At 47.2% G+C, this 26,571-nt stretch overlaps 4 protein-coding genes across 9 annotated transcripts; 2 read left to right on the top strand and 2 right to left on the bottom strand.

The window, feature by feature from the left end:
- Positions 1-519: 519 nt before the first annotated feature.
- Positions 520-26,571, bottom strand: LOC120693431 (protein YABBY 2-like). 3 transcript variants are annotated; one of them, XR_005682985.1, is made up of 7 exons: positions 26,216-26,568; positions 22,637-22,759; positions 21,814-21,952; positions 20,267-20,315; positions 20,071-20,146; positions 19,107-19,361; positions 520-541 (listed from the first exon to the last, which is right to left on the bottom strand). XR_005682985.1 is itself a non-coding variant. In XM_039976858.1 (6 exons), exons 1-6 carry the CDS (start codon positions 26,288-26,290, stop codon positions 19,248-19,250), a joined length of 576 nt encoding a protein of 191 aa, XP_039832792.1. In that variant the 5' UTR covers positions 26,291-26,568; the 3' UTR covers positions 18,980-19,247. The 3 variants fall into 3 exon arrangements, 2 of the variants coding, with proteins under 2 accessions (XP_039832792.1, XP_039832793.1); XM_039976858.1 differs by lacking the exon at positions 520-541 and having other exon boundaries at positions 18,980-19,361; XM_039976859.1 differs by lacking the exon at positions 520-541 and having other exon boundaries at positions 19,006-19,361; positions 21,814-21,943; positions 26,216-26,571.
- Positions 581-7,667, bottom strand: LOC120693427 (protein AMEIOTIC 1-like). Of its 4 annotated transcripts, none has more exons than XM_039976853.1 (11): positions 7,246-7,667; positions 6,218-6,307; positions 4,831-4,978; positions 4,643-4,719; positions 3,485-4,533; positions 3,280-3,346; positions 2,664-2,726; positions 2,369-2,431; positions 2,123-2,206; positions 1,382-1,999; positions 581-1,188 (listed from the first exon to the last, which is right to left on the bottom strand). In XM_039976853.1, exons 2-11 carry the CDS (start codon positions 6,281-6,283, stop codon positions 1,054-1,056), a joined length of 2,370 nt encoding a protein of 789 aa, XP_039832787.1. In that variant the 5' UTR covers positions 6,284-6,307; positions 7,246-7,667; the 3' UTR covers positions 581-1,053. The 4 variants fall into 4 exon arrangements, with proteins under 4 accessions (XP_039832787.1, XP_039832786.1, XP_039832785.1 ...); XM_039976852.1 differs by having other exon boundaries at positions 4,831-4,984; XM_039976851.1 differs by having other exon boundaries at positions 4,831-4,987.
- LOC120693429 (putative cyclin-dependent kinase F-2) lies at positions 12,355-13,930 on the top strand. Its single transcript, XM_039976855.1, has one exon. It carries the CDS (start codon positions 12,507-12,509, stop codon positions 13,719-13,721), a length of 1,215 nt encoding a protein of 404 aa, XP_039832789.1. The 5' UTR covers positions 12,355-12,506; the 3' UTR covers positions 13,722-13,930.
- Positions 16,062-17,013, top strand: LOC120693430. The gene has a single exon (XM_039976856.1). The coding sequence runs from the start codon at positions 16,113-16,115 to the stop codon at positions 16,734-16,736; it is 624 nt and encodes a 207-aa protein (XP_039832790.1). The 5' UTR covers positions 16,062-16,112; the 3' UTR covers positions 16,737-17,013.

Consider the following 26,571-nt stretch of genomic DNA (forward strand, 5'->3'; position numbering starts at 1 on the left):
ACCACGCTGGGTTTGTGGTAGACCCAAGAAAGTCCGCCGCAGAAACTTGGCACACACGTGTCCTTTAACAAAAAAAAATACAAATCAGAAACTTGGCACCTACGAAAAGTCTTTTCATGTAGATCTCCGGCCAATCTCAGCTCGTTGTCTCAAGTAGAATATGTCTAGTGATTTTTTTTTGATCAATTGTGACGAGACAGTAGTAGTAGTGCTAAGGAAAGATGTCAGTACATGGGACTATGAGAGTCATGGCCAGCTTTCATCAGTGGCGACATCAGAAGCTACAAACTTAGATACCGGTACCCAAAGTGAACATCAGAATCCATGTAGCTAATTGCATTTTAATTTTAACAATGAACAATCAAAATCGCAAGGGTAGCATGTGCGCAGGCACGACTTCTGCATAGGCTTCTGCCCGTGACCGATATCTGAACTGCACATATCATGCAATAGGAACGCCACACACACACAAAGATATATATATATATATATCTGTGTGTGTGGCGTTCCTATTGCATGATATATATATATATATATATATCTGTGTGTGTGTGTTTGTGTGTGTGTGTGCAACACTAAATTACCAAACAGATATGTGGTTCTTCAACGAGGCATGGATGCCACACAAGAGTAACCGGGTAGTCTACATATAATTCTATAACATGTGCCCTATGGAGCCAGTAAAATTGACACATTCTACTCCAAACGTGTCATGCACCAAAGACAGGGCAGACGACTGACTATACGCAACTGATATGCTAAAGGGAATAATCCAATGCGAGTACTAGCAAGCCACCAGAATAGAACCTTCGACGACACAAAAATTAACTAGGGACTGGCCAAACCTCAAGTGGCTACGAACTGCAAACTACGCAGCAAAAAAATCCTCAAGCGAGTTCCTATTCTTCTTCTTCTTCCTTTTTTGCTTTTTTTTTTCTGTATCTATGTTGCGTGCTGCCTCTTCGTTATCTGTGCACAGAGGCCGAGTAAAAGCCGAAGACTGTTTGCGGATGTGGAGGACTAGGGAGGAGATGGAGTTGAGGTAGGAGCAGCTCAGCAGTAGGAGGGAGTAGCCAGGGCCAGTTCGGTGCCCACCACACTGATCCCGCCGGCATCTGCATTGAACAGGGCTCTCTTCCCCTCCAGCAGGCTGGCGCCGCAGGCCCCCGGCGACGAGGGCGAGGTGTCCTGCACAGGCAATAATCAATTGAACATGGATCAGATTGCGGGTGCCTTGATCTGTTAACTACCAGTGCTTACAGGCAACAATCGAACAGCAAGAACAAACCATCTGTCAGAGAATGATAATGCAGAATGCAGAATGCAGAATGCAGACTAAGAAGTAAGAACCAGAGGAAGCAGTGCAAGCAAGTGGGCTCACCACATGAAGTCGAGTCAGGCCGGAGAAATGCAGCAGCTTTTGAGGACTAAACCCGGCAGCGGCGGCGGCAGCAGTGCCGAACAGCTTTTGCGGCTGCAGGGGCGACCTCGGGCTGGGCAGGGACAGCTGCAGCTTGGCCGCTGCGGCGGCGGCGTTGGTGGACGACGCAGAGGGCGGCGTGGAGAAGAGGGCGCCGAGCATCAGGTGCTCGTCCCGGCCCGCCCACGCCGACGCCGCCTCCACCTCAACTGCCGGGGCTCGCGACGACCGCGGGAGCCCCGGCCCGGCGCCACTGGGGCAGCTGGTGCCGCGAGGGATCCCCGGGCCTGGCGTGGCGGCGGCCGGGCAGCTGCTGCTGACGCCCCCGCTGATGGTCGTGCCGGACGCCATGCTGGGCCAGAGGAACGTGGCCTGTGGCTTGCAGACGCGGAAGCTGCTCTTCCTCGCCGACCTGTCCGGGACGCCTTGGATGACGGTGCCGTCGGCCCGCGGGGTCATCTGGTCACCGGAAGCGAGGTACACTGCTGCTGTGCGGGGAGCAGCTTCTTGATCCTCATCGCTGGGAGCCAATCCCAGCTGATGAGCAGCTTCCGTCTTCAGCGCCATCACAAAGTGATCCTGCACCATCCAGTTGGCACTCATGGTAGTCATGGATAACAGGATAAGGATAATGGCAAATTTATATTTGCACAGGCTTAGCACAATCAACAAACAGAGTACACTGCCGTACAAAGAAGGTACCTTGAAAGAAAGGAAGGAGCTGGAGAGATAGGTAATCTGGGCCTCTAACTTATCATTCTTGTCAGCTATATGCTCGTACTTGTCCTTAAATTAGACAAAGTGAGTCAGTAACTGTATTTAAGAGCGCCACAGAGCTAACAGAGCAGAATGTGCAGAGAACTGGACCTAAAAAGTATCCAGGCTTAATTAGAAATAACAGTGCAATACATGAAGAAGATAATGTCATGGCTGAATGCATGAATGTACCTTGAAAGATAACACCTCCTTCTTCAGCTCATCATTCATCTGAACAACATTATCGCAGATATCCTGGAATAAAAAGCAAGATCGTTTCTGTAAATGCAGCAAGCAAAGCTAGCAAAGTCACTGCATCCAGCCATCCATGAAGTATTCCAGGCGTCTATTGAAAGTCCGAAACAGGTTCAAAAATGGGGATCACTAAAGGCAATTAGCAGTCATGGTGTCTCAGTTTAATTTGTTTGAAATTAACTGCCAGATTTCTTTTTCAAGCAAAGAAAGTTTGCTGCATGCACGTACTTACCTTCAAAGAGAACACCTGCTTCTCTAGCTTTTCGTTAGCCCTCACAACACTCTGGTACTTCTCCTGACAAACAAATTGAATAACTTACATCAGTGCATTCAAAATGGGCATGCGAAAACAAGTTTTTGTTAGTTCCTCAATGGAACAAGTGCGGGAGTAAAAAGAGAGAGAAAATGCAGTTTCAAGTTTTCATGCTGTTCAGATCATGGATATCAGTACATCCTGGCTTCAGAGACTGGAAAAGTAGTTGATAACAACCATATAGAAACATCAGAATCTGAACCAAGACTAGCAATCTAGCATTTCAAAAAAGAAAAAAGAAAAGAAAACTCCAATTAATAGACGAAAATGCTATCCATGCGAAGTCAGCTTGCACAACCAAACATACAGAAACTTGGCAAAGCTGTAAATGCATATGTTCCCTTTTTCAGATGAGGACGAAAATGCATATCCATATATACAGAAACTTGCACATTGATGCAATTAAAGTATCCTGCTCAGTTCTTACTAAATCAGAAGAAACAGCAAAATGGCATCTTTTTTTCAAAAGAAAAAGGGGACAACAATACAAGTAAGGATTGACTTGAGAGGATACCCGAACTGATCTTTTGCATACCTTCAATGAACCGTAAGCTCTTTTTGCATCAAAGTTCACATCCTTGCCCACTAGCTGCTCCATTTGCCTTCACACACGACCACAAAGTTAAACTTGGCATAAAACGGGGACGAAATCCCACGCTCTGTAAGAACTTAAACAACAGTGGTGTCGCAACAAAAATATAGAATGCAGACAGAGAGAAAAGGAGTAGAAAAGGAGAGACCTTTTTACGCCATTGACCTCCTCGGTGAGCTCTTCAACCTGCCTCTTGACAATTAGGTCGCCGGCAACGAGGGAGACGTCGTCACCTGGCTTCCATCCGGGTGGCGGCAACCAGTATGGATCAGACACACCGGCCTGTCGCCGCACCTCAGCAAGCTCGGCCGGCTCCAGCCAGTACTCCATGGCACCATCGGCGTTGTGACGGCGACGGAATCTGTGAGCGCTGCCTTCTGGCACCCGGCCGGCCATGTGCTTGAGCAAGTGGTCAAGGAGGCCGGTGTCGCCGATGTGCTTACGGGCTTCCTCCCTCAGCACGTGCCGCATCACCGGCGCGCCGGAACGAGCACCGCGGGAGCGCATGATGTCGAGCAGGCTCCTCTCTGCTGCGGCGTAGCGCTCAGCTGACCATCGGTCCTTGCCGTGCCGAGGGTCGCCGTCCTTGGACTCCACGGTGCGCTTCTTCGCCTTCTTTGAACTTTTTTTGCTGCCGCCGTGAACCTTGCGATTCGTCTTGCCCTCATCTCTGTGCTTCTCCTTGCTGCTTCCTTCTTCCTCCCGTTTCCTCTTACAGTTTCTTTCGCTCCTCGTAACTTCCCCGGTTGCTGGACGCTGCTGCTCCTCTCTGATGCTGAACTCTGACTCGGAACCATCAAGGCCAGCCTCCTTGGGAGCTTCATCACGATGCCGGCCAATGTACCTGACACGGCGCCTCATGCCCCACCCGGCGCCATCGCACTTCAAGGTGGTGAGCAGGCAGGAGTCGGCCGCCGGTGGCGCGGGCGGCGGTGGAAGCGGCGCCTCCTGCTGGCACGCGGCGAAGTCGTAGAGGCAGGGCTTGAGGAGCCAGAAGCTATCGTGGTGCAGCTCGCCCTCGAGCTCCTCCTCGGTCACCCGGCGGCGCAAGATGCGCGCGGCATGGTTGCTGCTCATGACGAAGCGCTCGTCGAGCTCCGGCCCAGTGGCAAGCGCCGGGTAGGAGGAGAAGAAGCTTCGCAGCGCCTCGAGGGACGGGAATTCCACCGTAACGTCCAGGCTCGTGCACTCGCTCACCTACACGCACAGACATCAGGTGATCAGAAACAAAACCAAATCAAACATGCCAAACTAACAGATCAAGAAATCGAGAGCAGCAGCTGAATCCCAGAAAAAAAATTCTCACCTTTACCACCCGTATGGATTTCAGATGGATTGGGGATTTAGGGGGCAACTTGTCGTGGTCGATCTCGTAGAAGGCTCCTGATCAAACCAGATCAATTCACAAAAGTGTCAGGTGAGTGTACCCTGAAAAACAATGGGTGAGCTGAGTGTGCAGTGGCACATGCACCATATGTCCCCGGCCGTGCTCACCAGCGTGGTAGGTGGGGGTATCGTAGAAGGTCAGGCTCTGTCTGCTCAAGGGCGACCCGGGTTGGATCCTGGAGTCGTGGTTGGCACCATCCTTGCCATTTCTGCTACTGTGGCTACTGGTCTTCTTCTTGAAGTAGTACTTGCTGACCTGTGGCTTCTTGTGATGTGCAATGCATGGTCATATATACAACATGTGAGACGTGTATGATTCTTGGGGGAGAAAATGGAAAAACTTTTCATAAAAAAATGGAAAACCGAAATAGGCTTTGGGAGTGACAGCAATAATCAACATCTTTAACACTACAGCAGACCACCAGAAATAAAAAGTAGACACAGAAAGGAACTTTCCCCCCTCTTTCCATATGTCAACCTGACAAATTGAGTCTACTTTTTGACATGCAAAGGTTTGTTGGTCCAGTTATATATCTATATACACACACCAAAAAAAAAGAATGTACGTATCTAGAGAATTATCAAACTAAACTTGAAATGTTTATGTGCTGACAAGTGAATTACTGACACAGTGGCAAATTGTGCAACTATCTGGTAGTTTATTCAGGTAAATGATTATTATAAAATCGTGCTAATTGCATGACTGGAATCAAGCCAACCAGTATATATAACTCTAATCCGTTAAGATAACCATGAAAGTAACTACTGACAAGATCAGAGAATATGCATTGTAATTTTCGAAACAACTTACAATTTGGAACGAGGGGTAATACTAATATATAAGCCCAACACATCCCTGGTGTTTCCTTTGGCACTTTGTAACGTACTTTAACTGCACGATTTTCTTTTAGTTTTAGTAACCATGTTTCCTCATCAGCTACAAAGTGCACGGGCACAACTAAACAAACTAGTAGGTGTTCCATAGTATAAATCAACAGAATTTTTAACTCCCTCACAAAAATACCACGCAGTCCTACGAAGTAATACATCATACATTAAACCTGTTTCAATAAATAAGCTCAGAAGATTTAAAAAAGGCTCATGGAGAATCTTGCTGGTTGAGCACTTATTTTGGCAACCTGGAGCATGCATGCACCTCTCTTAAATGAACAAGATCACCCTACCAAACTGGTTAACCAGCAACTCTGCAGTTGAGGATTCAGAAAGCTACAACTGACGATGACACGTTAACACCGTACTATCTACCGCGTACCTTGCAAGTGCATCAAAACGTATATCAACCGCATCTCAATTAGACATCCGGCCAAATCACCCAAAAAACAAGCTAAAGCAGCACACAGAAACGCACAACATCCTATCAGTAGATCAGTGGAAAGACAAAACAGATCAACAGAAGGCAGGCAAAAAGCAATCGGACTGGCAAAAGGCCAAAAGCAATCGGACTGACAAAAGCGACCGTACAGGCCGGACGTACAGGAGAGTTCTGCAGATGGGCCGCGAGCCCAGGAGCCGCCTGCACCGTCTCAGCGTCCTTCTGCATCCCCGGCCGTCAGAGCTCCGTCTCCTGCAAAAGCAAAAGCCAAACCAACCCATCGATCAAATCAGCACACACGATAGTTAAAATTTAGAAGCACCAGTAAGTAAGAGAAGCAAGTATCCCAGAACTAGCTGATCATGGCGGACCTGAAACCTTGTATTTGATCGTGATCAGAAGAATTTGTTTTGAACGAACTGATCAGAAGAATTTTGCGAAACCGAACAAAATTAAACGCAGTAACTCGCACAGAAAATTAAATGAACTAACACTCAAGCACTGCATTCTACCTTTTTCCTATCAAACTGGTGGGATCTAGAGATAAATTCGAAAAATAATTCGAAGACGCTAGGTTTGCGACAGCACAAAAAAAGGCAGGCAGAATCAACGAGTTGCCAAACTGAGTTCGGAGAGAGAGAGAGAGAGACTCGTGTAGCAGCATCGCGTGTGATGCTGGCTGGCTAGTCCGAACCTGCAGGCTGCATCCGCTTCTGCTGCTGCTAGCCGCACCCGCACCCGCACGGATCAAAAGCAAGCGCGGCGGCCTCAGAAAGCAGCGACAGGGAAGAGATCGGAAAGGAAAAACTCGCTGCTTGCGATCGAAACCACCAAGCTTTTTGGCAGTGCTAGGCAATCGCACAGCGCGGTACGAAGTGGTCCGCCTGCGCGGCCGCCTCCTGCCTGCAGCCTCTGTCGGGCAAAAACCAAACCGAACACAACCACCACCCAAGAGACGATCAGGTAGCAGAAAAACGGCAAAAGGAATCCCCATGGGTTCGCATCAACCAGCGCAACCAACTCGCGCGCCCCGAGATGGAAACGAAAAAGATGGAGAAGATGGCCCAGACCAAAACGAAGATCGCTGAGATCAGATCAACACGCAGACACACAGCACAGAAACGCGCCGCTAAAAGAGATCGCAGAAGGCGGAACACATGCATGCATGCGTGCGTGATGAGGCCACTCACCTGCAGTATTTTCCTTGCTGTTTCTGCAGGTGGTGATGCTTAATTAACCAACCCCTTGCGCTCGCTGCTGCCTATTAGTACTACGGGATCCGAACTAAGCAAATTAGGCCGAAATGTGGCGAGGGATTAGATACGAGGAGAGGAATTAAATCAAATTGGGTGCTGAAATCTTCGGAAACTAGTGCTTATTCGGATCGATCGGCGAGGGGATCGATCCCAAAAGGTGGGAGCTTTGGGGAGGCGAGCTAGTTCGTGGCTGGGGCTTTGGGATTGAGGCGTGGTAGAGATCGGGAGGTGGGGCTAGGGTTTAGTAGTGGTGGATCGGCGCTCGGCTTCCTCCCCCCGGTCTCACCTCGCCGGTCACCACGCCTCGTCCCTGGGTTAAATAGTGGCGTGGAGGAGAATCCTTTCTAGAGAGAGAGAGAGAGGGGAGTGGGCGAGGCCGGGAGGGTGGTGTGGCCGTGAAGCAGGCCCGGCAGCGCGTGTGACGCCGTTGCAGCCGCAGAGGGGAAAATCTAGGACAGTTGCCGGGCTCTGCCGCAGCAGGCAAGCCTGGCGGAACGGCAGGGCCGGCTCTGCCGCAAGCTTTGAAAGTGGATGACACGTGGGCCGCGGCAGCTCGAGGACCCACCCGTCTGGCAGTGAGGCCGGGTCGATCGCGCGACGCCTGGTGCTGTGCGCCTGTCAAGCGGATGCGGGGCAGCGTCGCGGCCGCCGTGACGGCGCTGCGTGCGACGGGAGAGGGAGGGCGCGCGGGCGGGGGCTCGTGGGCCCGCGCTGTCGGCGAGAGCCGGGAGCGCGCGAAGGGCCGCCGCGGAACGTAACATCTGGCGATGGCGCGCCGGGCGCCACACGCGCGGAGGGAGGGAGGGAGGGAGGTGGGCCGAGCGTGATGATGAGGCGAAGAGAGACATAAATGTGGTAGCAGCACGCCAGCACTGGCACTGCTGCGTTGACATGCTCGCATCTCGGCCGCACGCGGCACGCGGCACGCGGCACGCAGCATGCCTCTTTCCGGTGAAACAAGTTGCTGGCCGGCCCGGCCGCGCGCCTGGGGGTATCACCACCATTTTTTTTTACCGCAATCACAGCGTGGTAGTTACCGCTATGTTGCTTAGGTGGTCCTATTTGGATAATCTAGGACTAAAGATAATTATTAGGTGAGTAAACTAATAGACTAAGTTTTGGATGGGAAACTATTTGAAACACACAATTGGATGAAAACAAACTTTAGTCGTCCCAATTAATAGGTTCTATGAACTAACAGACTGAACTTTGGTTAGGATAAGTCTAAACTTCAGACTAAAGTTTAGCCCACTGAGCTAGGGATCCGAAGAGGACTTTAATCTACGCTCGCTCCCATTTTTTACACGCCCCAACCATGGTTAGCCACCAGCCCACCAGAGTCTTGCTCGTTTTGACCTCGAATCAATTTCACTGTAAAAATCAGTCAATAGTACTCCGCTTGATTTCTTACTTGTACTTTTGTTTCGTCCCGCGGCTTGATCAGCACGTACGCCGCGCGGGGGGACTCGGCCGGGCACGGCCGCACGGGCGGAGCCGAGCTGGCAGGGACGCTCACGCGCGCAGGCAGGTGGGGTTCGGTTCGGTCTGTTACGCGGCGTGGTCCCCAGACCAGACACCAGACTGGCGTGGCGCTCCCGCCCCGCTAGCTAGATTCTCGCGGTTCCGGGCGAGACTCTGATGGCGCCGCCCTCGGATGATCTGCAGGACGCCAGGAGGATCTCGCGGTGCCGCCGGCCGGCCGGGCTGCCTCTTGCCACTTCGCCGGGCGGCGGCGGCGTGGCCTCCCGCCTTGCATTTGCAACCTTTCCAACCGAGCCGGGCCTCGTTGGCTCTAGCTCGCTCGCACGCACGTACGGTATGTGTATAGCAGTATAAGACTAGGAGTAGTCAGGTGCACAGACAGGCCGTGCGGCGAGAGATTGTATGATGCCGTTAGACTCGACTCCAGCGATCGTGTTGTCTGGAGACTACAACTACAAGTAATACGTATTATCTTGCTCGGGTGCACGGGATCGAGCACCCGATGGGCTGGGAGCACACGAACATTTCGCCGTGCTGTCTGTGCACGACCGGCCGCCACTCGTGTCGTCTTGATGTCAAACATAGACCGAAACCAAGCGTTGGACCTAAACTGACGAAGGGCGAAACTGAACGGCACACGGTCCGGACTACTTTGTGATACGAATTGCATTATGCATAGAAGCCGTCTGCCGTGCATAAATTTCGCTTGGGCTTTCATTTTTTTTATTGTTACTCCTCTGATTTTCTGCAAGCATACGAGTATTATCAACATGGGCAGCCGCAAAACATCTCTGGATTTTGAAAAGCTACAATCAAGTAAAACTCTATGTTGGATGTGGGTGACTAAAACTATTCACCCCTCTTTTAGTTACTTATAGTCACCTATTTTCCAAACACGGTTGACTAAAAGGGACTAAAAATTCTTTAGTCCATTAGACCTCCTCCAGCGGGAGGGGCGACGTCGCCAGCAACGTGGAGGAGAGAGGGTGCCGGCACAGTAACAGCAAGTGCTCGGGGGCGCGTGCCTGTGAGGAGAAAATACTTTGCGCTAGACGATATACATGCAGCACTGGCAAAAACTGTTAGATACTATTTACCGATTAAAATATTGATTAAGTCGACGAAGTGGCTGGTCATTGGAGAAGGCCTTAGTCAGGTGGAGGCTGCTAATAATGACCAAAGTGATCTCTCTCCCTTAAACCACGTCCCTGGCTCTATCTTTCTCATCTCTCTATCTCCTCTCTCTCTTCTTTTGTTTCCCTTTAGTCCCTCTATCTAAAAGGGGTGTGACTGAGTCTAGCGAAACGTTTCGGTCACCATACTAATGTATCCAAATAGGCTCTAACACATAAATGTTGGTCTCGCGGACCAGCTAGATTCTATTCTAGGACCAAAAGACCTCGTGCACATGTATGATGGCAACGTGTGTCATAATGCACAACATGATGATAGATTTCAACTAATGATCATTATGTTAAAAAAGCACTAGAACTCTAGAAGTATGAGTATTTGCAAACACTATGGCCTGAGTAGAACGAGGATAGAGTTCAAAATTTTTGACATGTTCCTATACTAGTATACTGATGAGAGGGTGCTACATGCAAGTGTAGAAAAAACTCAGGTGACTTGAGAGCACTTGTCCCAACATCCATGTTCAATGCCATTTGGCTGAAAATGACATGTTGGTAATAGTTAGATCTCTGTTCACTAATGTCGGTGTCCCGACCCGGGGGTCCGGATCCCAACTAGTAAATGCCGCGTGTTTCCTCGTCCCAGATGATGATGCAAGAGGCAACACAGTAACGCACGGGTTTATCCTGGTTCCGGCCACGGGGCCGTACGTCCAGCAAAGAGGTGTGCGAGAGCACTGTTATCTTGCACCCGGAGTGCTTGTAGTAGGGGATACAAGCGAGGCGAGAGAGGGAGGGAAGCTCCCCGGTCTCTGCTAGAAGAGGGGTTTGAGCGTGGCAAATGACGATGTCGGAGCTAGGAGTAAGTGCGTGTGTCCTGAGAGGTAGGTGTCTAGAGAGTTGACCGACCCTTTTTAAGGGGTGCCCGCCTCCTCCTTTTATAGACACAAGGAGGGACGGGGTACATGCGTAGGAGAACACGGAAGTCGCCGTCTTCCCCAGAATCGCGGGGGTGCAGTGGTCAAACACTGTAGAAAGTACACTATGGGGCATGGCGTTGGGCGTGACGATCGTCCTGGCCATCGTCCTAGGTCTCGCGGAGATTGTGCCGGCGTCCCGCCAACCCCTGCAGGTGGAGTGGTCGTCGCTGTAGGGCGTACAGTTCTTCAGATGTGGCGTTCCGTGGGCCCTGCGGGTTAGGGTCTTGCGTACTCCAGCGGCGGCAGGGTACGCGGCGGTCCCGGACCCCCTGGACGGGGTGCTGATGTGCACACCAGGAGGTCCGGAAAACATGTGGAGGTCTCGGACCCCTCGAGGGGGGAGGTCCGAGCTCCTGGTTGCGAGTGATGGGTGTCCCTCTCCGAGGGGTTCGTGGCGACACCGGACCTCCTCCCGAGCAGGAGGTGGGCCCGGGGCCATACGTGTGGTGATGTAGAGTCCGGACGGCCGGAGTTGGCAGAATAATACGAAACTGTGCCGAGCGTGCCTCGCCCCGCGTCACAGGTCCTGCAGTGCTGCCACAGCGCCCGGGATGGCGGAGCAGTGACCGGAGTTGGCGGATGGGACTCCGGTCACAGCCACCGTGGGAAATGGCGGTCTGACACCGTCTGTCCTGAGCACTGTGGAGGAGTGGTTGGCACTTAAGGCCTCCGTACGACGGGCGGGTGAGCTGCAGGGCTGTTTGTCCCTTACGCCGAGGGGTGGCCTCGAGCAAAGCGGAGATGAGTTACCTGCTCGAGGGTAGGTTCGCTACCCTCGAGCGAGGCGGAGATGCGGGGCGCAGTCGAGAGGTCTCGACGGGGACCCTCGAGCGAGGCGGAGATCGTCCCGCGGGTTCGAGGGGAGCGTGGATGGGCCACTCCATGTCAGTGGGCCGTGTGTTGGGCTTCTTTGAGTCCTTTCCTTTCTTCCGGATTGGAAGGAGGCCGTGGGCCTCGGTGGGCCCAGTTGCCTTATCATGTGTTTGCGTTTTTGAAGCGATCTTAGTACCCCGATTAGGGTGTTCCTAATCGTGGTACCCGACAACTAAAATTTCCTTTTGAAGCGTATCCAAACTATTATTGATAGGTTACCTCCTTGTAATAGGACTAGGGCCTTGTTTGGATCTTTAGCTTTTGAACTAATTGGAGGACTAAAATTTAGTCCATGAATTAGCCCTCTAAAATTTAGCTCCTAGAACTGTTTAGATTGATGTGCTAATTTGAGGACTACATATATTCCAACCATTAGGTGTATTGGGTGGGTGAATTAGTCCAATAAACACCACTTGAAGGTGCTAATCTTTTTGGGTATGCTAATTTACTTTAGCTCCAAATATTGGATCCTTAAGAGCTAAAATGGACTAAAAGGAGGGGTGCTAATTTTTAGCCCCTGGATCCAAACAAGGCCCAGGCCTAGTGTCAAGTTCGTGCGCCTCACGCGAACTGATCAAGCAGAGCAGGAGAGAAATTGGAGCCGGTTCGTTACGGTTCAACCGCGTTTCTCGAGATTTCGTTGCCGCCAAGCAATAAAATCTCCACCCCTCCGTCCTTGGCCGCCCAAGACATCCCGCAATCCCCCTTCCGCCGATCCAATCTACAAGCAATGGGGATGGAGCGCCAGCGCCCTGCGGCTGCGGGCTCCGCCTTCCACGACCCCGACGCGCCCCCGCTCCCGCGCCCTTCACCGGCCACGGAGACCGCGGGATCTGCCAGTTCTCCAGCCCGCTGCGCCGCGCCAGCCGCGGGAACGCGTGGTCCGGGCGGCGCCACCGCCGCAGGGGCGGCGACCCGCAAGAGGAGTCGCGTCGAGGCCTTCGGCAGCACCGAGGAGTACGAGGAGACCGGCAGCCTCGGCGAGGGCGGCTTCGGCGCCGTCGTCAAGGCGCGCCACCGCGTCACCGGCGAGACCGTCGCCATCAAGCGCCTCATCGACCCCGACGGCCGCGGCGACAGCAGCGAGGAGCTGCTGCAGGAGGCGCGCTTCCACGAGGCCTGCGCCGCCCACCCGTTCATCGTCGACTTCCTCGGCGTCGTCCGCGACCCAGCCACCGCGGAGCTCCGCCTCGTCATGGAGTGCGTCGGCGGGCCAAGCATCGACAGGTTCGTGCGCGACCAGCGGCGGCGCGGCCGCCTGCCGCTCCCGGAGGCCACGGTGCGCGCCGTCATGTGGCAGGTGCTGAAGGGCGCCAGGAAGATGCATGATCAGTGCATCGTCCACCGGGACATGAAGCCCGAGAACATCCTCGTCAGCGAGGATGGGAAGGTCGTGAAGATCTGCGACTTCGGGCTGGCCATGTCCTTGTCCGAGGAGCCGCCGTACGAGCCGGACGCCGGCTCGCTGTGGTACATGGCGCCCGAGCTGCTGCTGGAGAAGCCCGACTACGACGAGCGCGTCGACACCTGGTCCCTCGGCTGCGTCATGGCGCATCTCATCAACGGGAACGTGCTGTTCGGGGACGGCCGGGACGAGGAAGGACAGCTCCGCGAGATCTTCGATGTGCTGGGCTACCCGGACGAGAGGACGTGGCCGTGGTTCTCGTCCACGCCGTTCGCCATCGAGTGGCTGCCGTTACTGGACGTGCATCATCGCAACCACTTGCGCGAGCTGTTCCCCGAGGCAGTGCTATCCCAGAAAGGATTCGAGGTCCTGAACGGCCTTCTCACCTGCAACCCTGACAAGCGCCTCACGGCGGCTGCTGCGCTCGATCATCCATGGTTTGCCAAGGTCGACGCGCTGGAACTGGGGAGGAGAGAAGAGGTGTCATCGACATTGCCCAAGACGGAGTTGCTCAAGGTTTCTGCAGTTCCTTGCTTGTGACTTGACTACTCGAGACTTGAGTGTCCGTAATTTGACTACTCGAGACTGCATTGCTGAATCCGTTTTTGGCAAGAATTTTGGTACAGTCGAATCGACGAAACATGTACATGCTGATCTCTTGTGCATCTAGTACTACCAGATTGCTACCAAGCTAATCTGGCAATATGAACATTGGATTCAGACACCTGAATATAGATGCTTTTGGTTTAGGCCTTGTTTGATTTGTAAGTAGCTGTCACATCAAATGTGCGGATGTATTAAATATAAAACTAATTGCATAAGTTTCAATTAGCTAGAATTCTAGATGGATCTATTAAATATAATTAATGTATGATTATTAGTGTAGTAATTAGTGATCAAATGGACTAATTAGGCTTAATAGATTCGTTTTGTGATTAAGTCGTGACTTATGAAATTAATTTTGTAATAATTCTATATTTAGTAATTCTAATTGGTGTTTAAACATGTGATGCGACGGGACTTATGACTTAAACTGAAAAAACCAAACGAGGCCTAAACATGTACACCCTGAACTCAAATTGTGCTCTACAGATTTCTGAACCTCCCTGTGATGTTCAAATGCAAGAAGTTGTTTACTTTCAAGAAAAGAAAATGTAAGAAGTTACTGAATTTGCTCGAAGAATTTCAGTTGCATGTGTTACACAAAAAGGTCAGTAATAATATTAAACGCCCCTGTAACTTAGAGCATCTCCAAGAATTTCTTATTTCTCTTCCCCATCTTTAAATTTTTTTTAAAAAAATAAAAACACTCTCCGATAATTTTCTATCCAACTTCCCCATCAACTAGCAAATGGCAAATTGATCTGCTTTGTGCGCATATACCCACGCTCCCGACCTCCCAATCTGAAACTCCGCACGGGTGTTCTCTCTGTCCTCGAGGTTGCGCAGCTTGCGGAGCTCCGGCAGGTCGTGGTCCCCGGCGCCGGCCTCCGCGCCGCCGTCCTCTGACGGGTCGCTGCGCGGCGTCTTGGCCGGCCTCCACGCGCGCCGCCTCCTCCGGCGGAAGGTGAGGGTCGCTGCGCGCCGGCCGCGTGTCGCCATGGCCAGCAGCTTCCTGGGTCCGCCTGCTCGAGGTGCCTCGGCTCTGGCTCAGTCCAAGCGATAGCGTAGGTTGCTGATTTGGCAGCAGACCAAGCCGTGGTTGGAGTCTTGCTCTCTCTATGGGCGGGAGAGGATGACAGATCGAGGATGGTGGAGCCGGCGGTGGCACGCAGACCAGCGCCGCGCAGACCAGTAGGGGCGGGCCAGCGGGCAAGGCAGCTGCTGCGGCAGCGGGGTGCTCAGGGTAGCTGGCACGAGGAGCAGTGGTGCGGCCTGCACGGGAGCAGTGGCAGCCGGCGGGGCGGCAAGCGTGGGAAGCGGCCGCGGCACGGCCTCGCAGGGAGCGACGGCGGCGCGGCCTGCGCGGAGAGGCGGCGGCATGGCTTGCGTGGGAGCAGCCACAGGCGTCGAGAACTAGCAGGGCATGTGCTTCCTCGCCGGCAACGCTGGCGCTGGGAATAAGCGGTCGTGGTGAGCAGAGGTAATGAGGGTTCACAATTTTTAATTATTGGGAAGAAAAAAATAAAAGAATTGTTGGAGATGGACACTTTTTTCATTTCTATAACTATTTAGGGAGTTGGCAAACAACAAGTTTGGGGAGAAAAATATAAGAAACTCTTGAAGATGCTCTTAGGCAGCAATTTGCAAGACATAGCTTCAGTTTAGCCATTCTTCTTAAATTGGCTTGGAACACTCATGAACATCGATACTTGGTAAAAAAACAAAAAAAAATTATTGAGCTTTACACGAAAAGTGAATATATGTTCTACAGATTTCTGGCGTTTCTGCAGTTTTTATTATGCATCAAGTTGCGGAACAATCTTTTAGATGCATGGGATCATACCAAATGAATTGACTCTGGAATCACCAGCGCTGTGCAGACAGCGAGTTGCGTTGACATCATGCGTTGACAGCTCAGTACCAAACTGCTTCATCTTCTGATGAAAAAAATACCAAGAAGATGAAAAAAAATACCAACAACACTGCCTGATGAGTCCAAACAGCAGTCTGCTGTTTAGTAGTCAGTCTATATTCCTGCCTGCTGTTTACTAGGCAACTGGGGGTCGGACCTGTTTGGGATAGATTATTAATAGCACTAGCATCATCTTGCTACGGATGATGCTGCGCACGCACGGTGGCCGGGCGTTTCCATCGTTAATCGCCGGCTAAAAATGGGGAGCGGCCTGCCGGTTTCGCCGCCGCGGAGAGCGCCGAGCCCCCTCAGCCAATTTAAGCCGCCCACTCTGTTCCTCCCACGCGCTTCCTCCTGCGGCCTCCCATCCATCTTGGGCGGGCGCCGCGCGGGGTTGGGGCCCAGCAGAGCTCGCCATGGCGGCCGTCAAGTCCACCAGGCCCCACCACCACCGCCGCGCCGATGCGTCGTCCCCGACGACCTCCCTGGCCGTGGCGGCGGCGAGGGCCCAGGATGCCCCGTGCCACCGCCCGCGGGGGCCGGTGCAGGTCCGGGAGCGGCAGGACGGCGGGCAGCAGCAGCTGCGGCGGTCCGCGGCGTTCCCACCGCGCCGCCAGGTGCGGCGCCCGCCCAAGCGCTGCGACAGCGACCTCAACATCCGGGAGCACCGCAGCTGCAGCGAGGTGGCGGGCGGCACCGCGGCGGGGTGCGCCGCCGTGTGCTGCTGCTTCCCCTGCGTCATGGTGGAGGTCGTGGTGCTCGCCACGGTGCGCGCGCCCGCGGCGCTGTGCCGCAGGGCCGCCCGCGTGCGCAAGGGCCGGCGGCGCTCGGCCTCCGCGGGGCAGGCGACGGAGATCTACGAGCTCCTCGTGGACGACGGCGGCATCATCGAGGTAGACGCCAGCGCCGCCGAGGCGGTGGCGCTGCCCGTGAAGCCCGCGCTGGAGGAGACGGGGGAGCTGGAGAAGGAGGTGTGGGCAAGGTTCTACGGCACCGGCTTCTGGAGGAGCCCGTCGAGCCTCGGCGAAGAGGACAGTTGATCGGAGAAGCAGGCGACGCGTAGGCGCGCGCTCCTGCCCGCGCGTGCTTGGTCGGGTTTCCTCCGTTTTCCGCGGGAAGAAGAGAAGACCGAGGAAAAAGTAGAGGAAACTTGAATCGTCTGTTGGAACTTGGACGACGCTACGTTCTTCGTTTCTCCATTTTTTTTTTGTTTGGTTCTTTGGAAGGGAAAATAATTCCCTTCTACGATGCCACCGTGTGTAATTAATTAAAGTGTATACATCGAAAACGACGCGATTGAGAAAAAAATGCAAGAGAAGAGGCGTTAAGTTCTTGGACTTGCTAAAAATGCTCATGTCGACCTGCGTTGTATTCGTCGAGTATTTCCGCTTGGGCCTTCGGGCCTGATGTCGTCCGCGCAGGGAATTCATGGGCCTTTGCTAAAAATTGATGCCCAGAAAGTGCATTTGGGCTCCTCTTCTCCGAGCAGGTTACTTGACGAGAAACTAAGACCGGACGTCTACTGGCCTGGGACTGGACTGAGACAGTACGTGGTGGCAGTCTGGATGAAGTTGGGGTGCGCCTTAGGTTTGCTAAGGCGAAGGATCCAAAAGAGATCAGAAACAAGGGTTTAAGAGTTTGTTCATAATGTCTAGGAACTTAGTTGTAACACTAGGGATCTGTTTGTAAATCTTATAGATCTTTTTATAATACTTGATCCCCCAATGGAATCTATATATCCTATAATATTTTGAATTTTGCAACTAGCTATTTCTGTAATTGTGGCTACACAACTATTGCTGTGCGTGTCTTGACATTGCGCGTTGTAACAGCACACCTTTTCCTACCTATTAATACAAAAATACGCAGCTCTCCTGCGTATTCGAGAAAAAAATAGATGGAACCCACTATGTATTTCTCTCTTCATGCAAGGTGTCCACATCATGGGAACATATTAGGTGCAAACCAACCTCTTATTCCCAAGTAAATATCCCACTAACTTGCAATTCTCATTCCATGCAATTTATTCATGTTCTCTTATTAACTACTCCCTCTGTCCCAAAAAATAAATCATTTTAGAAATTTGAGTATAGATTAAAAAAGTGGTAAAATAACCTTACTTGCGCCATGTTTGGCATTAAATGATTCTTACATGCGCATGTACAAACTAAATAGAGTAAGATGAGATGTTTTTAGGGACAACATTTGAATCCTAAAATGATTTGTTTTTTGGGACGGAGGGAGTACAAAAAATGTCCATGTCATATCTACTATATGCAATACTTTTAATATTTAATCTATTAATGTAAAATCATATAAATACACTATTTTTTTTATCACATATTCTTTCATAATGTGATCAAATATTCTATTAGTTGATCGAGGGAGGGAATTACCCGGCCCGGCACGGACCGCACCAGGGCAGGGGGCGGGCCGGGGGTGGTAGTTGCAGGTGTCCGACACCAGGGCCCTGGTCGGTCGCGAGAGTTCAATGCACCCGCGAGAGGTACTGTACCATGTTCCCTATGCTCCCTCTCGTACGTAACCCCCACCTGGTAGGCTGGTACGGCAGAATTGAGTTTTCATCCTCTTTCTCTCTCCCATGCAAAAACTAAATATTTTAGCTAGTTCCTTCGGTGGTACTACAAGAGAGGAACGAGCATGTCCAACATTGAACGATGCCACCTGACAAATAAGTACCACATTTAAATTCTGCAGAGTCCAACACCAAAAATGTAAAGCCGCCGCCCCCCCCCCCCCCCCCCCCGGCGCAAGAGGAATAAGATCTTGGATTTTGACTTACAAGGTAGAACCCATACTTCTTTTTGTTAGTATGCATGATGGACAACACACACAGTAAATAAAGAGGGTAGTACTAATATTCCTCACATGAAAAGGTTTGTGTATGTGTGTTTATAAAGGTGAGTGTGCGTGCATTGTAAGTGTCTGAGTTACAAAAATAATCACGCATCACCACCCAACTCAAGTTCGCTACTCTTCCATATGAAATACAAATCTTATTTTTATAATACTCAGTCACACAAGTGCTCGTTTTGTCAAACTAAATACACCAACAATAAGTATATACTAAACATTAATTAAATTATTTCAAAATAACAATAAAAGTATTAAAATATAATACTAAATATTTCAAAAATAATTGGTCAAATGTTATCCTAATGGCATGAAATACACCAATGTTATGTCAGAACAACAAAAAGGAAGCAGAAGATATCAAATTAAATAATGAAACAACAAAGCCAAGACTCCTTATGGGGATTATGACTCCTAATCGGAGCAAATATAACATTTTCATTCGCACAACACTTTTCAATCCAGTATTAAATAACAACATGATGAGGTACTTATTCAGTGCTCGTGATAGAGCCGGTAGCATTATGTTCTCGTACATATATATATGTCTTAATTTCTTACTTCTCAATGATACACTTACCTATATATGTATGCCACTCACAAACGTATTTGGAATTATGATAGTTTTCTTTTCTAAAATTACTTACAAATGGAATCAAGATGGGGGCTGCAGGTCTCTAGTATAGATCTTGGACTTTCTGGGGACCACCTGCCGCACCAATGGCCTCATCGAGCTTCTTGCTGCTCTCATGGGTCCCTAGGCCAAAATGTATGTTTGGAAAATGTGCCCACTGAAATGAAAAAAATAACAATATAGGCATATGTATAATTAGCTGGAGCCATCCATATATATGTTGTTTTAATCAAATTCATATATTTACTTCTTTACCTTAATTAATACTATCTTCATTACAAATAGACAAGGCACCTACATATTTTAGGGTTCAATACTTTTAGTCTTTGACCAACAATTTGCCTCATTTAATGAAAAAATTATTTATGAAAACATAAATTATCATAGTATTGACTGTACCATGTCCAGCCATGCCTTATTTAGGATAAAAGGTTGGATTAAAAAATAAAATTATGTAAATATGTTATACCATATAACTTTAGTTAATGAAAATAACGTATGCAAGTATCAAGGAGTTATAGACACAAAAATATATATTATTCACCAAATCATTATTTCAAAAGTACATTATACACATAGTATATATTATGACATCCATACTTCTTATTATCAAGGCAAAATCATTATTCACAAAATATTTGAAACGTTTTCAAAACAAATGAGATTGACTGGAGAAAAGTAACATGTTTGCCCTCGGACTTGGTCTTCTGTTTTGGAGATGATCATAATAAAATCCAATACCTTATTTTCATTCAACACGTTTTCTCTCTAGTATATTTTTATAGGTTAATTATTATACATACATCGAATATGAATAAATTATATGATATACATACAATTGTGCTTTCTGCAAATCATGTACTTACATTCTTTGCTGCAGTGCTGAATGCTTCTCTGTGACTTATGGCGGGGTTGCTTGCTTTAATCCTCCGTATCTCTTCCCTAAATAAATTCATGTACCATATCATACATGTTTATGAAAGTTTATTGTTTGATCCTAAAAGGATAAGCCACGTTGTTGCAACAGAATAAGAAACTTAAAATTAGGTTGATTATACTCACTTAATAAATCTATTGTATGCTGATGGAACACGTTGCCTCTTCTCTGGAGCTATTGTTTACACCGAAAGGACATAGATATGAAGTTAATTATATTATAACTTTTATAGAAATATATATATATATATATATATATATATATATATATATATATATACATGATTTTACAAAATAAAAATATGTGCAAGAATATAAAAACTTTTGATGTGCGAAAAGGCAACGATTTGAAGTCAGATGTACCACATATGTCATTTATTCCTTTTGTGCCAATCATATCCTTTCCAATTGAAATGGGTATTAAGTTGAAATTATCTTCACAAAATCTCTACATCAGGGACACAATATAACCACAATCTGCAAGGACATGGTTGAGCTAAAAAAAAACACTCCTAGCTCATGAGAGTTTAAATAACACTTGAAATCCTTGCATGAATATCTCACACCAAGCAAGGATGACCTCAAGTTTAAACCCAGTACAACCTTTATTTGACATTATATTGACATTCAAGAAATAGAAGAGCATCTGCATTTTGGATATTTATCAACCAGCTTTTCTTTTCTAAGAAAATTATTGGTACACATACTGTTTGTTCCATTATTTATCACAGGAAGCCTGGTGGTTTTCCTAATAGCACTATCATTTACATACATACACTAGTTGTAATCACACTTCATCATGGTTACTGAACTAGATGTAACTGAAAGGTACTTTTACTTGCAACAATAATGTTCGCCTAGTGAAGTTGTGAGAATAGTAACAGAGCAGAAAATTAATAAGTATGGCCACTTCGTAGAACAAGATGAGCATCAAGCTGCTGATATGACCATTTATTTTTCATTGTGTCAAAATTAAGATATACATTCATACAATCTCAGAAAAAATATGCATACATGTTCATTCTTTTGTTAACTAAACATCGCACACGTAATGCGTGTTTTTGTGCGATTCAAATAGGTCATTTTTATTGACCACATAATAAGTATTTCTCTATGAGATGTTTGATCATTAACTAACTTGGACTTTTTATTTCCAAATTTCCAAATCAACATTTATTTTAGGAATGATCATTTTAGGTTCCAAGTTGTTTGGTACTTTATTATTGGCCAAATTAATTCTTTTCCAATTTCCACAATAATAATTACTTTATGAATCATCACTTTGAATTTCAAGTTTAGTTCCATTTTTGTTTGAAATAACAAGGCATAATTATACTGAAGTGGAATGTACTATTTGAAAATTACTTACTAATAATTAGCTGTACCATGTCCCCAAAAATCACATGGGTATAAGCTTGAATTTTATTGGTTCTACAGTACTCAACACAGACTCATTTATTTTTGTACATTTCATGTTTTGTCGTAAATGAAAGGGAAGATTCCCCTAAAACATGCATTCACTCAAGTGTAGCGTGCATAGAATTCAACCGATTTTCGAACAAATATTTGTTGAGGGAAGCAATCTCCAAAACAGTTTATTATGGCCACATATCGATAAACAATTGGATTCCATATTTAAGTTATCCAAAAAGCATGCATATCATCAATCTTACCGCGCACATGCAGCATATGATCCTGATCTCCTTTTGTTGAGAACATCATTGGCATCCGGTATTTTGAAGACGTAGGTGCATACTCAGAGTAGTTTTCAGTAAAGCTGATATTGTGAACCTTGAAATTCTCCTGCACCAACTGAAACAATCATGTTAATGTACGTGAGAACTCCTTTTCAAGCGAAGACTGCATATATATAGTGTACTTCGATCTCTAATATATATGTAGCAACATACATTACAAAACAGCTAGTGATGCTGTGTTATAAACACACTTTAATAGTCGATCCAAATTCACTGGGTATAGGAAATTAAACTGACACGTATCTGGTTCGAAGCATGCGTGTAAGCTTTAAAACTCTTTCCTGTAAGAAAACATGCAGTACCGAACACTTTAGTTTGTCTCTACTGTGTAAAGTATTGCAAATGACATGACCCATGCATGCACATTTTGGCTTTTATCTGCTACCAGCTGCCTATACACGTAGGTAGGGCAACCTAGATGATGTTTGGCATCTCTACACGTACAATGCTGTCTTTCAAGAACTTACCGTCTAAGATATATCTAGGCTCTTTTTGGTAGCTAGTAAAAATAGTGCAGAATGATGAGACACCAGTCAACAGTACAGATTAGGATTACTAAGACATTAGAAATATGGCATCCTGGCCTGTAAACTTTTGCAGATATGTTGGCATGCATGATTTACAACTTTGATGTCACAAAAGGGTTTAATTATAGCTGCTCTATTAGAAGTGTGTTGGGTTGTCTTCATATTGCATGCACACTGATCTTGAACAAATTAATGTGTCTGTTCATGTCAACCTGTGAGTGATTCTGGACAGGAAGTGATGGGATCAGTCCTCTCAAGTTCACTGACAGCAGGCTAGTGCAATGCCCACAACGGACTGTCACAATGTTCAGCATGCTATTGCTCGGGACACTGACCTGCAGGTTGATCATAACGAAAGACTAGCATTAGGTTTTATTAAATAAATTTAGTAACATTGGTCTACAGTTGACTATAAACGAAAAAGATGCGCAGAACAAGAAAACAAGGAGAATGAAGGAAGTATTTTCAGAACAGAAAAACATCATTGTGGAAGTAAAAACCTGCTAATTAAATTTCAATGCAGAAATTTACAGATTTACAAGAACGAGGAGTGTGAGCTAGGCATGACCAAAAGCATTCTCCAGATGCATATATGATGCGCAAAGCTATATATAGCTTTGCTATTCGGGGGGTGTTTAGTTGGTGAAAAAGTTTGAGTTTGGGTACTGTAGCACATTTCGTTGTTATATGATAATTAATGTCCAATTATGGATTAATTAGCCTTAAAAGATTCATCTTGTTCTAATAAGTTAAACTGTGTAATTAGTTATTTTTTTTCAAGTGCATTTAATGTTTCATGCACGTGTCCGAAAATTCGATGTGATGGGTACTGTAAAATTTTTTTGGGAACTAAACACCCCCCTTGGGCTTCTCGTTTCTCTCTCTCTTTTCTTTTTTCTGTTACCACTACCCAGCTGCCTGACTGCGAAACTGTTGCTTCATGACTTTTATCAGGGGCCTGCCGATCAGACCACAACTGGCATGGGCACCCTTTTCCAATGTCTGTGCACTGGTTCCCTTTTCCTTTTCATTTTATTTTCAATTTCCCCCTGGCATCACTGCCACCCAAGCTGAAGAAACAACAGCCTGCTTTGTTTGGGCCCCGTTTGGTTGCGTGTTGTGCACAAATTCCCACGAGGTCAGAGTAAGCTATAATAAACAAGTGAGTGTTGCCCTACAAATGATTGTGTGTGCTCCCACGAGGTCAGAGTAAGCTATAATAAACAAGTGAGTGTTGCCCTACAAATGATTGTGTGTGCTCCCATGAGGGGAGTAAACTCAAATAATCTATCACAGTTCATATTTTGCCCACACACAAAAACAAAATCACAAAAGTACTCCTAGCTGAAAGCATCATGCAGCTATATATGTTGTTATATATGTGTGATTTTTAGAGAACTCATCCATTAGTACGCTGCTATATAATCTTTTCCCTGCTCCATGCATGCTCTATCCTCTGACATATACACAAAATACCAAAAGAATACTTGGGCAGAGTTTGGAGGGAAAGATGCAACAGACAGTGACAATTCAATGCAGAAACCACTTTGGCACGGGCATGCTGAAATGGATGCATGCAAAAGTGGGTCATGCAGATGTGTGGCAACAAGATAGATCGACCTCCTTTTTATCTTTGGCTAGGACAGAGGGAAACGGCATTGGAGTTGCAGAAATGTGTACTGCAAGTTCAGACTTCAGAGAAGGCAAGATTTCTAGCGAAAGATCTTGTAGCTAGCACATAACGACACTGCACACGTATGCGTACACATCGGTGATTGATATTACGCAAGTGGTCAGTGCATGATCTTCTTTTATATATCGATCTTTGGTACGTTGGAGAAAGCAAAACGGCACTGAAGTTGCTGTGAAGTGTAGAGAACGGAACATATAATGTTAAACATCGTAAATCGCCTTAGGCATTTCAACAAAGCTCAACATTTCCAATTCGATCTTACTTGACTATATAAATGCTAGACAAGGTATATATACCGTCGATCAGTGATCTAAATAATTTGCCTGTAGTAAAAGATACAGAGAAGTTTGAATGAATAAGTCAGAAAGAAGAACTTAATATGGCTGATGAGTCATGAGAGATCTCTTTGTGTCGTCTCTCTAGATGCAACCTTTTCTTATAAACTCTTTAGTTAATGTCTATACAGAAATGGTGATCACCATCCATGTATGAAAATTCCATTATCTAAAAAAAATGCATGAAGAAAGGCTGAGAGAAAATAACTATGTACAGTACTGAACTATACTTCACCGGACGGAGATCAAGAGTAGAAAAAAGAAGAAATTGAAGCAAAATTAAACCTAGCATATATATTAAATTCTGTACAATTAGCTAGTGCACTTCTTTTTCTGTATGATTGTTTTTAGAAGAGCGGAGTACGTAACTTTCCTTTATTCAGTGTCATTGAGGTTTTGTGGAAAAATAACATATATGAACTAACCAGAAGAGATTCAGACAAAACCCATGGAAAAATAATAAGTAAAAACAGAGGAAGTGGTACTTTGGATCTTCTAGATTGGTGACAAACTCACCTGCAGTACGATATCCTACCATCATACGATACTGCTCTAGCGTTCTTCCCCTCTAATCAAATTAATAGCTCTGATCTTTAGAGAACTCTTTGAAGTTAAACTTTCGAACTTATTTTGTTCCAAAATAAAATTTGAAGTAGCAATGCAACAGCAGACAAATATTTGGCCAACATATATGCTAATTAGTAGTCGAATAACCCAACTTCCATAGTTTTATAATATAGAATATATTAGTTACCACCTTTTAGCATATTATGCATAACGTCCCTTAAGTTGGTTTAATTAGAACATATTAAAAAAATCATGCCCAGTTACTCTGGTTATGCACTAAACTTGTCCACTTATGGTTGTTATTGCATGCTCTTTGTTGCAGTTCAAATGAGGAAAGGCATAAATAATCTGCTCCCTATATTATTTGTTCAAACCAAATCGCCAGATTGGTATATATGCAAGAGAAACTGTGTACACGCATCTGCACCTTCTTCTTCGTGCAGATGCCCAAAGCACTTTGGCACGCGACTACAACACATACTACACACCAGGCAAAAAAATCTACCAAATCTCTATATTCGAGATCCAATAGACCACCAACGCCGTACCAGGCTAGGCCAGTTAACCATAATAATTTCCCAGAAGAAGTACACGCAAGGCGATAATTTTTGAAAAGTTGCGAGCATATATGGAATTGCCAAGCCATACGGAAGCTAGCAGCACAAGTATATATGTATGTAGTGGAGCTAGCACCCTTGCTCTTACTACTTTCTTCTACGATGCTGCTATTTAATCATGCATGTTCTTCCCAAGTGAACAGAAAAAAGGTGCAAGATAAGCAGCTCAATTTTCAATGTTTGCTGACCTCGACCTTCTCTCATGTCCATGTGGTGAAGAAGTACTCAATTGAAAGGTACAAGAGACCAGCTGCTCCCTTTTAAAAAAATTCAAACCACTGAAGAGTTGAAAAGGAAAGGAAAAATCCAGTGAACCCAGGGAAAAGAAAAGATCGAAGAAGGACATGAATGAAACGAAGGGGCCGGGGGGCCGGGAATACAGAAATTTCTGTCAACTTTCACAGCACACAATATAGAGAGAAAAACGAAATTATTAGCGATATCATGACGCAAATGTCACAACAAATCATTTCACGCATCTCTCCTTGTAGATCTGCATGCGCTTCAGAGGCCGCAAGCGAAGAACTGGGAGAAGACAAAGGCAGATAGAAAAGAGAGAGAGAGATCAGATGGGGTTACCGCGAGAATTGTGTTGCAGAAGTTGCAGTGCACGTAGCACACATGCTCCGGCGGCGGCGCGATCTGGGCCGACATTCCTCACGATCACCTTGCGTTATCCCAACAATGAATCGAAGAAGGAGCTGATAGGAGGAGGAGGATGAGAGTTGAAGCAAGCTGGACGAGGATATATAGAAGCAGCAGCAAGCAAGGACTAATCAAGGACCAAAGGTCAGATAGGATTAGAAGATATATAGTAGTAGTTCGCTAGCTAGTAGCTACGGCAGCGACTTTTGGTAAACACAGAGGTGTAAAGGTGAGAGGAAGGATTGAGCTACTGATTTCTTGTTAGAGAGAGAGAGAGAGAGAGAGAGAGA

The sequence above is a fragment of the Panicum virgatum genome, chromosome 9N (assembly GCF_016808335.1).
Source record: "Panicum virgatum strain AP13 chromosome 9N, P.virgatum_v5, whole genome shotgun sequence".
Lineage (NCBI taxonomy): Eukaryota > Viridiplantae > Streptophyta > Magnoliopsida > Poales > Poaceae > Panicum > Panicum virgatum.